Consider the following 12537-nt stretch of genomic DNA (forward strand, 5'->3'; position numbering starts at 1 on the left):
ATGCTTTATTGCGTAAATACGTATGATGTAATAGACAAAAATTTATATGCATGTTATTTGTCAATGTTTTATCTATCTTATGGTATATTTACTTTAACTTAAACATTGAGCTAAATGTATGAAAAACTTATTCAATGAGAAACATACAAAATGGCGTTATTACCCGCACAGTAGATAAATAAGGCCCACTATTTGAAAAGTAAAATTTTACGACCTGAGAGACCACTGGAACTCAATTAACAGAACATTTTTATAGGACTTCAAATACTAATAATAAAACAATATTTAGTAACAATATGGATATGAAATAATAAGAATATAGGTAATCTCCCATGTGCTATGTAATCGTTAGTTAAAGTCGTTACAACTAACTGAAGTTTAAAGAATAAGCTTGGACACATAATAAACAAGTCACTATTGGAAACAGATTTCACACTAACTTTCAATAATGTTTACACTTGATAACACTTGTAACTAATGAATTCTTCACCATCGGCGTCGACCAAGCCAATGCATTCTTCGTGTACCCAAACACCACACCCTTTACAGCTTCGAAATGATCGAGATGAATTCATCGTTTCATGAATCTATTTTTTCCGACCTTAAAACCGGAAGTGACTTATCTACTTCTTATGGTTTCTATATTTGAAATCACAGTCTGGAAGTTTATCGTACTTTCACAATGCAAAACGAAACTTTACTCAAATTTTATCTCATTAGGTATTTGTCTGACTCAAACAGAAGCTTTGACACGTATTCCTATGATCTGAGATACAATTTGAGCTACCAAAATAATAATAAAAACTAAGAAACAATAGAATCCATGGAATCAAACATCAGCAGAACAAAAGTACGATTGTACAAACGAACTGATATTGCTCTGCATTTTATACAGTATATCGATATTTCATGAAAGATCTAATCTCACTATTTTTAAAGTCAAAAAATGCACAAGAAATATATCAATTTTAAAAATAAGTATAGACTTACTTCAAAGCTGATTGGCTGTCATCCACTAATCTATTATCTGCTTGCAACGAACGTAGTAACTCCTCACGCTCTCTTTCTTTGGTCTGCAATGTTTCCAACAATTTCTGCTTTTGCCGCTGATATTCCTTCAGAAGATCTCCATCAGCACCACCAGTAAACTCATTGGGAGGGAGCACTACTGAGGTTGCTGGAGTACACTTATCCGAAAGGGAATCCCTACGAGATGATCGGGGTGAATCTGGAGGAGCTCGACTTGTTTTGCTGCTACTGTTACTACTAGCTGGGGAGTCCCTACCTCGATGTTCTGGAGTAGACGCTGCGGATCCCCGAACACTACCATCTTTTCTTTCAGGACTACGAGATCGTCCACGTCGCGGAGGAGGTCGAGGAGTATCATTTTTTTCCATAATCGCAGGTAAGTCACCGTAACTACTTAAAAACACATTGTCTTCATTTTCGAACAATCGATCAACGGACGTGTTCATCAATTTTTTGCCTGTTAGATGAAAACTCGCAAAGCTTCTTGACATACTATTCAGGTCACCTGTAGAGAGAGCCATTGCATTTCTCGATTGGCCTAGCCCAAAGGGAAGACCATCCAGCGCAGGTATAAGCGAACGAGACATAATATCTGCCGACCGAGGTCTCGTGAATGGCATCGCCGAATGCGGAAATGTTTTTGGTTTAATTGGAGTGACTAGCATGTGCTCCGTCCACGACGTCTCTAACGACGGCTTTTCTAAACGTTCAACGTCCACATTAAGCGTACGCTGCTCGAAAGGACACGAGAACGTTTCTGGAGGTATACTTTGAAGCCACGAGAGAAGACTTAAATCCGAATCACTAAACCCGGAACCATTTAACAGTTTAGAGAAGTTCATTTCACTATGTTCTTTAGAGCCCGTTGTTGCTTTTTGTTGACAGTAATTGACACACGATTCGTACAAAATGCCCTTGATTATCAACTGAATCAAACGATCATTCTTGGCCATTAAATTCGCCTCTCCCTGCTTTTTATCGCCAGGTAGGAACTTTTCGACTAGTGGAAACACTTCACGGAAGCACTGAACACGAGCATTACTAGGGTTCCAATCTTTGTACTGAAGATGATCCGAAAGACGAGGAAGAGTCAATAGCAGACATAAGTTCGAGTATTCATCTTTAGAAGGAGCAAATTTTTCAAGTTCGTTCAAAACTTTAACCACTTCTTCAACTGCGTTATCTACGTTCGGAACTGGTCCTGCTTCCGATTTTATACACAATAATTCGACGTATTTATGTTTGAGTATGATATAATGAAACTGGCGCATATCAAACAATTCAATGGCTTCCAACGGCTGTATAAACTCCAAGACATCATCCCATTGTCCATCTAAGATTAACTGCCGCAGGAAAAGCACATCATCACTGTAGACTCCATTGATCACACCTGTTTCCCGTTCTACACTGAGCTGGGATATGTGCAACTCTCGATTGTGTAGAAATTCGAGGGTGAGACGCACGACGTCTTCCTCCCGCAGCGTCAAATGCGCCGACGGCATCACGTAGCGAATCCGAAACCTTCAAAGAGAAAAGAAAAAAAAACATTATTACACCTTTATGCACTTAACACACCCATTGCTGACATTGGCATGATAAAAGCACTAATTATACACATTATAAGAAATGTATAGGAAAATTAATTTCTTATAGCAAAATCTTTCGTCTTTGTTTATGCAGCACTGAAATATCATTAAAAAATGTTTATGTCCCAGTCTGAAACTGCAACAACGACTAAGCGAAGATATAAAAGGTTCCTCATCTTGCGAACAACAATTCGAATCCACGCTCTCGTTTTCGATTCGATTTGAACATTATATCGAATGACTATTACAATCTTTCGCGATATCTTTTACGCTCATTATTCGAATAGTCTATTAGAAATTGAAGCATGTATTATACACAATCCGTAACCTGGATTACCCGCAAGACAAAATATTTGTATGCTGAGGTAGCACTGTATTTACAAAGTAAATAATATTAAACTCAATTAACACATACGTAGTCATTGATTTCTGCAATGTTATTGTATATCAGTACGATCTATTCTACTTGAAAAAAAAAAAAAAAAAAACGGGCTCAAGCACATTGACAATGTGAATGGACTGTTTTTCCAAGCAAAGATTTTTCCGCAATTCGTAGAAAACAATAGCTTAAGTGGTTTTTATTTTAAAGATATTTCTGAAAATTACAAAGCCTGCTATATATATATATATATATATATATATATATATATATATATATATATATAAGAAGAGGAGGAGGATGTTATGCCCGTTGGATGTTAGTTTCACGAGAGTTATAACAAGCCGCTTGCCCGGAATATATGAACTTGAATTAAACTTGAAAACATCCACCAAAATACCAGTCTCCTACATTATGAGCCCAACGATTTCCAATAACATACTCCAAGCATTAAACTGTAAAACATGTTATATTATCGACATCCCAATTTAAAAAGCAAAACTTCAGACCTTCATTCTGTGCTTCACGCTAATAGGTACCGCTATCTGCATTGTTTGTCTGCCTAATGTTAATAGATGTCGCTAGCGTGCCAGCAATTTGTCGATTTAAAACTAGTTGTCCCTCCAAGACCGGCTCGTGTGCAAACTGTCTGCACGCTAGCAACTTATCTTAGGATCAGATATGAGCCAGCGCAGTTAGCGACAACTATTAGCCTGACAGTGAACTATTAGGAACTAATGAAACGAAGGGATGGGTATCAACTATAGAAATAGGAGGGGAGAAAGTAGAACACGTGTCTAGTTTTCGATATCTGGGTAGTACTATTAGTGATTATATGAAGTGTGAACGTGAAATAAAAGCAAGGATAGGAATAGCGAAAGAAGCTTTTTAGGAGGAAGAAAATACTATTTTGAGGGACCTTGAACAGTCTTGCGAAAAAGACTCAAAGTGCTTCGTGTGGAGTACTGTACAGTATGGATCAGAAACATGGACCTTTATTTATTTATTTGTATTTGTACCCTCAACAGAGTATAAAACTCCAGTTACAGAAGGTTAACATTAGTGTTTATGTCCAGTTAACCAGTAAGAGTAATGATGATAATAAGTTTAAATACATACATAAATAAATGCATAATAACACGACAAGACAAATAAATTACATTAAGTGTACAAATAGCCTTGAATCATGGGATTTCCAAAACTTGGTTCCTGAAGTGACGCTCTTTGTTACTGAATATATCCAGAAACACATTCTCTTTACTTATTGCGTTGTAAGCAGCACTAATTCTCCAAGTAGGTGACATATACAGTATATTTGTTCTTGCTTTCCGGCAAAAGAATATGTTATTATTTTTTGCACACGTTTTGAGGGACGGGGCTTGAATAAATAGATTTTGTAACAGCGCTGGACAGTCAATTTTATTATGCAGAAGTCGAAAGAGAAAAATTAAGTCAGTTAGTGTTCTTCTTTGTTCTAACGTCCTGAATTTAAAATTATCAATAAGATTGGTATAGTGTTCAAATTTTGGATAAAGACCGGTCTTTTTGTAGGTAAAATATCTCAAGAATTTACTTTGTAATTGCTCGACTTTCTGGCATTCAGATTTTAAGTATGGATTCCAGATAACTGATGCATATTCTAATTTAGCCCTAACGTACGAAAAGTAAAGAGTCTTCAACGTCATCTCATTTCTAAGTTCATTACTCACTCGAATTACGAATCCGAGGTTCCTCGGACATTACGCCAAAATGATGAAAAACGACTGAAAGCTTTCGAAATGTGGGTATGGAGATGAATGGAAAGAATTCTGGGTCGAGCGGAAAACGAATGAGAGGGTGTTAGAAATGCTATGGGAGAAAAGAACAATTTTAGATATTATTAAGAAGAGGAAGAGAAACTGATTGTGACATTAGCTAAGAAGGAACTGTATATGAGGGACATTTTAGAGGGAATGATGTCAGGAAAAAGAGGGAGAGGACGAAGGAGACTACAATTAATGGACGATATCAAAAGCGAAAAATCGTACGTGGAGACGAAGAGGTTAGCGGAAGAGCGTGGAGCATGGAAGCTTCTCAGTTGCAGCAAGTGACCTGCCTTTTATGTATTTTGAGATTTGCCTATTAGAATTATTGACAAATTGAGACCTAATGCTTCTATAATAAAAATTGTGACGATTAAATGCAACTTAAATACCGTATTTTTTCAATTTAATTATTTCGAAATTGATAATGATACTGAACATGAATGTATTGTTTATTAGAACAAGAGCCGTGACTATATTTGAGCATTATTATTTGTGTAGTTGCCTGTTGGGTGATGAACAAAATAAAAAAAGAAAGAAATGCAAACAATTAGAACTTATAACGATTTTAATCTATAGTGTACAGCGGGCCGAAGACACGAGCGTCACAAATAGTATAATAATAATAATAATAATAGGAAAGAGATTAGTCAAACTGAAGTGGCACATTCTTCTTCTTATTGCTGTTTGTAAATTCAAAACTTGCAGGCGACAAAAGTTAATTTTTATTCATTAAACCATCCACTTCACACGTCTTTAAATTGCATCTTGTTGTCTACGGACATCATTTCAGACACGACTTCCACTGACACAGTGTATGAATTATTCAGAGGTACGTTAGATTGAAAGCACAAGTGAATGCCACTCAAATCGATACTTAACCTAGCTCCGCTGAAACTTAAACCCACTAGCTTACTGAGCGTATGAGAAGTTCTTTGAAAAGCATCACCAATGTCCCATTAAAAAGAAGTTAACATTAATGGTCACCGAATAAGATATCTGGACACCTGGACAAGACAAAAAAATAATATATATATTTTTTAACATTTTGAAATTTGCATGTTCAAGGAAGGGAAAGAGAAATATGGCTTAAGATTTTTCCTTCTTTGTGTTTGTTTGATGACTTGGTGAAGTGCCAATATTAATTACGTTCTATGACGACCCTGACATCTCATTTCCGACTGGTCAATAATTTGTTCACTGAATTTTACAGCTTGAATTTCCATTGCTCAAAATGCTGAAAAAACGTAATTTTCGTCCATTAATTGATTTTTTCTCGTTAAAAATTTATGTGAATGAGCACTACAAACCATACATGTCTTTGAGGGACTCCGCCCTTATCTAACCTTGACATCCTTACAAAGCGGCAGATTCAATTTATCGTTAACATAAGAAAATCGATCGAAAGACGACGTTTCTCGACGAACATCACACTATTGCAAAATGCTATAATCTAAAATTCTCAGATAAATCTAAAATAAAAATTCTGAATACTGCATGGAATTAATATTAAGTTATCATAAGTCATAGGAAGGCTAATTGGATTGGGCACATCTTGCGAAGTAATTGTTTTCATAACGCCATACAGAGAAAAATGAAAGGAAAGCGAGAAGTAGGAAGAAAAACACAACTGTTCAATCACTTTAAAAAGAGAAGAAAATATTGGGAGTTAAAAGAAGCTGAAGATCGAGAAACGTGGAGGAAACATTTCCAGATCCGAATCTACGAAACAAAGGAAAACCTCTCATAATAATAATAATAATAATAATAATAATAATAATAATAATAATAATAATAATAATAATAATAATAATAATAATAATAATAATAATAATAATAATAATTCATCTTTAGAAAGAATACGGGCTCAAACATTTAAATATGTGAGATAAGATAGCTTTTAAGTAACTTTCGTGTAAGTAAAGTAAATCATAAAAAACTCAGCGGTCAACTGGAGAAAAGATTTTGAATCTGTTCTACTATTTTGTTGCTCAAATTGCAATTGCAACCATTAGCTACATGAAAAGAAAGAAAGAAAAAATAATAAGATTCATAAAATGAAACTAAAAAGATTAAAATTCTGATATTGTACAAACTACAGTATATAGAATCGAAAGCTTATTTTATAAACCAGAATATTCTTAAGAAAATCATGACTGAAAAGTAGCATCTTTTCTTCGAAAAAACTTCATATAAGGAATGTTGAAACAACATTGGCACTCAAATACTGATCACTGATTGAACGAATGTTTTCGTAATGTTCCAAACAGACGGGGAGACATAAGGATAATTTCTTTGGGGAAGGGGAGGAATGTATGGTTCTCCATTGTCTTCAGCAGTCTGTAATGACTTTTTTTTCGTATTTTCCCTTATTAAACGAACTGGGCGAGTGAAGTACTTTAGGGTCCACGTTTCTTTCTTTCGTTCTTTCTTTCTCTCTCTCTGTTCCTCATGGACTATCTGAACGATGTTCATCCGTGTTAGAGGTAACCAACGATGAGACTTTATCGAGACTTTAATTGATTATGTCCTTGAGAAATGATAGCTAAAAAGCTGTTTAATACGCACGACATTGAAATGTATCATTATCTTAGTCGCCGTACTATAGGTTAGTTGAATGTAGTGCCACCAGAGGACACTTCTTATGGCATTATGAGCGCCTTATGATTGGATTATGATCTTCGTGCATTAAGATACTTTTCACTCGAGACCCTGCTGCCACTGATATAATTTAAAATAAATTTTAAATCGTTAAGAACTATTTTGTGTTATTTGGATTTAAATAATCATCATCATAGGCAGGTCACTTGCCGTAGCTGAACAGCTTCCATGCTCCACGGTCCTCCGCTAACCTCTTCGTCTTCACGTATGATCTTTCTGTTTTTATATCATACATTAATTGTAGTCTCCTTCACCCCCCCTCTTCTTCCCGCCACCATACCCTCTAGGACGTCCCTCATGATACAATTTCTTCTTAGGGAATGTCCCAACCAGTTTCTCTTTCTCTTCTTAAAAATATCTAAAATTGTTCTCTTCTCCTCCACCATTGCTAACACATTCTCATTCGTTTTCCGCTCGACTCAACTAATTCTTTCCATTCTTCTCTACACCCACATTTCGAAGGCTTCCAGTCGATTTTCATCACTTTTACGTAATATCCACGTTTCAGCCCCATACAGTAGTACAACACTCCACACGAAGCATTTTAAGAGTCTTTTTCACAACTCTTTATTCAAAGTCCCACAAAACAGACTTTTCTTCCTCCTAAAGGCTTCTTTCGCCATTCCTATTCTTGCTTCTATTTCACGTTCGCACTTCATGTCATTACTAAGAATACTACCCAGATATCAAAAACTATTCACTTGTTCTATTTCGATTTAAATAAAACTAATGGTATTCCAATAATCAATGAAAACACACCATACATTTGACCGATTGAACGTCCAACTTCTTCGTTCCACCGAATGTCGTCAAAACTCATGAAGCGGATTTGTGCACCCAGAGCATAGGATGAAGTAAAGATCTATTTCTATCATAAAGAATTATTTCTGTTCATTGATAGATCAAATATCCTTAGTATCTCTGAGTGGTGGTGGCTGAATTTTGGATTTTAAGAACCTTCTGAGGTTGAGAAAGTACCACTTTGCTGTTTTCAGGGGACAGGGACGATTCTTTTGATACAAACCATTCACTTACTCACCAAATTCAGATGGCTGATAATAAGGGCACAGCAGGAAGAGGAAGAAAAACATTTACTGAAGCAAACATTTACTTTAGTGAAATTCAGCTAAATTTATTTATTATAGTGCTGCCCAAATGTCTTGAGACGTGACAAAAAAAGCGAACTAAAGCTCACACCCTCGACACACCTACGCGTTAAACCAATTCGAGTTCAGTTGTTGATAAGCGAGGGAGCCTTAGCGAAAGGGAGTGAAATTCCTTCAGCTGCAATTTGTTAAATTAAAGTGCAGCTTATGGCCTTCTGGCTCAGAGAAACGGAGTAAGAAATTAATTTGTTACGGAAATCCGACGAGGCTAATAGTTTACATCAAATAAAATATCCTAAGATACATAAATATACTAGCTACACTCCGTTTCTCCATTGTATTTCCTCCCGTAAATGCGTGGGCTCCAAGCATACTACAAAAATCTGCATGTCTTATTGTCATTACACGAAGTACATGCACCTGCAAGACAACTCCACGTAGTTACCGCAGTGTGTAATAATGATCTACTTGAAATAAACGTTAATAAGTGTTCAGTTATATCTTACATACAAAAAGCAAAATTCCTGTTTACTTCCCGTCTACTTTGGCTATTCTTCTTTTCAGATCTATGGCGTTTTATAGCTCAAAGTCGAACATTTTATGTGAATATTTCCAATATAATAAGCGAGAGAATAGGAATCTTTGTTTTCTAATACGAGCTAGTGAATTCTACACAAGCAAATACTCCAGAAGTTACGTACTCCCTATGTCGATCGAAGTTGGATTGTACGCTAATTCTATATCACTTCCATACACTAAATAACATATACCTAAATATGAAAATCGATAACGACTCCAAAAAGAGTATATTTTATCATTACGACTCCTTGAGTCTGCCACTACTTTTTCACTTTTTTATAATATTCAAAGCCAAAGTGGTACATCCCTGATCTCTGGTGCGTGGGGTGTCTGGCTCGATCCCAGCTCCCGTCAAGTGAGCTTTGTGGTGAACAAACACGTCTGTATGGGTTTTCTCAGTTTCCCCCCACCTTCTTTATTTCATCATTACCATTCATATGATTATCAGTAGCTCCTATCTCGGAGTATAATCGTAAGAGCTTAAGCTATTTTTTTCTAACAAGAGCACAAAAGTCAGTACTGATTTCTGGTGTGTGGGGTCTCTGGTTCTACCCCAGCTCCCGTCAAGTGAGCATTATGGTGAACAAATGTTGTATTTATGGGTTTTCCAGTTTCCTCCCCCTTTCTTTATACCATTATCATCATCCATATCACTATCACTGGCCCCTAGACTTGGAGCATAATTTTAGGACGAAACACTACTTAAAAAAAGGAAAATAACCTCTTCATAGAATTTTGATGGAAATAATTATGGAGAGAAAATCAGAAAGTCATAATTTCACTTTACATACAACTCTGTAAATAACTGTGAATCGATTTCTGTGATTCATTATCAGTAAAACAGAAATTGACCAATCAACCATGGATCATGGATCTTTCGAAACTATGTAGGGAGCTTAGGCTGCAAATGCAGGCGATTCAAATATTAAATAATTACTCCGACAATAGAATCGAAAGTCCCATTTGTTTACTATGTATCGTTATTATTGACTTGAAGCATTATGATCTAAGCAGGTAGCAATAAACTTACTGAAAGAGATGAAATACCAATAAAGAAGATATTTTATAATTTTATTTTATTACTTTTATGTTTTACAAGTAGCATGTGAGCCATTCTTCGATTGTGTCCGTCACTGTTCCGAACGTGTATGTCACCGTAAAGACTGTGTTACTATTAGGGGAAATCAAATAACAATAGAAACAACACTGTTAGGGAAAATCAAATAACAATAGATATAACACTGTTAGGGGAAACTACATAACAACAGAATAATTGCTACTTAACAGTGTATGTACTTCATATAGTACATAAATAAATAAATAATCAATTCTAGCAAAATTAAAACTATCAATTGCATTAAACTAACAACGAAAGACATATTTTATAACGACATAGAATTCGTTTCTCGATTTTCTCGAAAACTACGCATCAGAATCTATCCTCTATGCATGCCATTTTGTATAGTTCGATGTGATCTATCGACTGACTTATCTTTGGACTTACACTTCATCAATTGCATCTTGGTGTCATTATCGTACAGCATTAATTTTTAAGTTCACAAAAAGGTTATATATATATATATATATATATATATATATATATATATATATATATATATATATATATATATATATATATATATATATATATATTGTCGCAAACTATGAATGAAAATTTATACCCTGCCATATCATTTGTTCAGCTCAAGAAGGTCTATCAATTTTTTTTTTTTTTTTTTTTTTTTTTTTTTTTTTTTTTGTTAAGCGCTAATGAAAATCACTATGACTTAATAACTCTTGAACCACCCAACCGACCTCGATCGAATCTTCAACATAGATGAGGTTCAGGCCTGGGATCACGTTTTCTTATCATTTTACTTAGAGAGTGAAAATTAGAAGAGGGGAAAGAGAGAATATTATATATATATATATATATATATATATATATATATATATATATATATATATGGTCTAGGAATTAATTCGTGCGGGTGGACAAGAGATGGCGCAACGAACGGAGCGTCCCACAGTTCCGTGTATCCACACATGTGTTGCAAACCCCTGTCATCGCGTATCGTTCGTAGTATAGGGCAGTGGATTAAAGCGTCAACAACACCAGTTTGTAGTTAAGTGAACATGGCGCAATTTGTGCCTGATAAAGTGTTTTTGCGGGGTGTCCTGCTGCATTACTTTAACATGCAGAAAAGTGCGACTGAAAGTCATCGTATTTTGGTGGAAGTGTATGGTGACCATGCTCTAGCTGAGCGAACGTGTCAGAAGTGGTTTGCACGGTTTAGAAGTGGTGATTTCGGCTTGGCAGACCAAGAGCGAGCTGGACAGCCAAAAAAATTTCAAGACGAAGAATTGACAGCATTGCTCGAGCAGGATTCGTGTCAAACGCAGGAACAACTTGCAGCAGCATTAGGCGTTGATCAAACAACAGTCTCCAAACGCTTGAAAGCCATGGGAATGATTCAAAAGATGTCACATTGGGTTCCACATGAATTGAAAGACAGAGACGTTGAAAGACGAAAAACCATTTGCGAATTGCTGCTTCAACGACAGAGCAGAAAGGGGTTTCTGCATCGAATTATTACGGGTGATGAGAAGTGGATCCATTACGAGAACCCTAAACGAAAAAAGGCCTGGGTGAAACCAGGTGAACCAGGTCCATCACAACCAAAACGAGATATTCACTGTGCAAAGGTTATTCTGTGCATATGGTGGGATATGAAAGGTGTGGTGTACTATGAGCTGCTGCAACCGGGTGAAACTATGAATGGAGAACGTTATCGACGACAATTAATGCGTTTGAAGCAAGCTCTGGCCAGAACACGATCAGAATGGGAGAACAGACATGATAAGCTTATTGTTCAACATGATAACGCTCGCCCACATGTCGCAAAACCGGTCAAAACCTATTTAGAAAATGTCGGATGGGAAGTTTTACCCCACCCGCCGTATTCACCAGACGTTGCTCCTTCGGACTACTACTTGTTCGATTGCATGAACAACGATTTGATTGGACAGCGGTTTACTTCTTCAGAAGATATCGAAACATGGGTCTCTGACTGGATCGCTTCCAAGGATGAGGACTTCTTTCGCCACGGAATCCGTACATTGCCTGACAGATGGGCGAAAGTGGTGGCTAGCGATGGACAATATTTTTCTTAAGGTATTTATGTATTTTGTGTTTGTACTACAGCTTCAATGTGTGCGTACCAACCGCACGAATTAATTCCTAGACCAAATATATGATGGAAAATGACCGTTATTAGTGTCGAATACACAGTTTTCGGGGACACTGAAATGAGCAGTGACACTTTCGATGTCGTTTAAATTCAAATTCAGTCTCCATTAGCAGGCCTACTTTATGTCCAAAATGAAACGTATTC

At 36.2% G+C, this 12537-nt stretch overlaps 1 protein-coding gene across 3 annotated transcripts in view; it reads right to left on the bottom strand.

The window, feature by feature from the left end:
- LOC145690219 (WD repeat-containing protein 47) overlaps nucleotides 1–12537 on the bottom strand; it is a 584313-nt gene that overhangs the window by 471219 nt on the left and 100557 nt on the right. For all 3 annotated transcript variants that reach the window (XM_081764893.1, XM_081764894.1, XM_081764895.1), the window contains one exon: nucleotides 991–2550. In XM_081764893.1, coding sequence (XP_081621019.1) covers nucleotides 991–2531 — 1541 coding nt within the window. In that variant the 5' untranslated portion in view covers nucleotides 2532–2550. The remainder of the gene's footprint in view (nucleotides 1–990; nucleotides 2551–12537) is intronic.

This window comes from Thermobia domestica, chromosome 7 (assembly GCF_964235325.1).
Source record: "Thermobia domestica chromosome 7, izTheDome1.hap1.1, whole genome shotgun sequence".
In the NCBI taxonomy this organism is placed as follows: Eukaryota; Metazoa; Arthropoda; class Insecta; order Zygentoma; family Lepismatidae; genus Thermobia; species Thermobia domestica.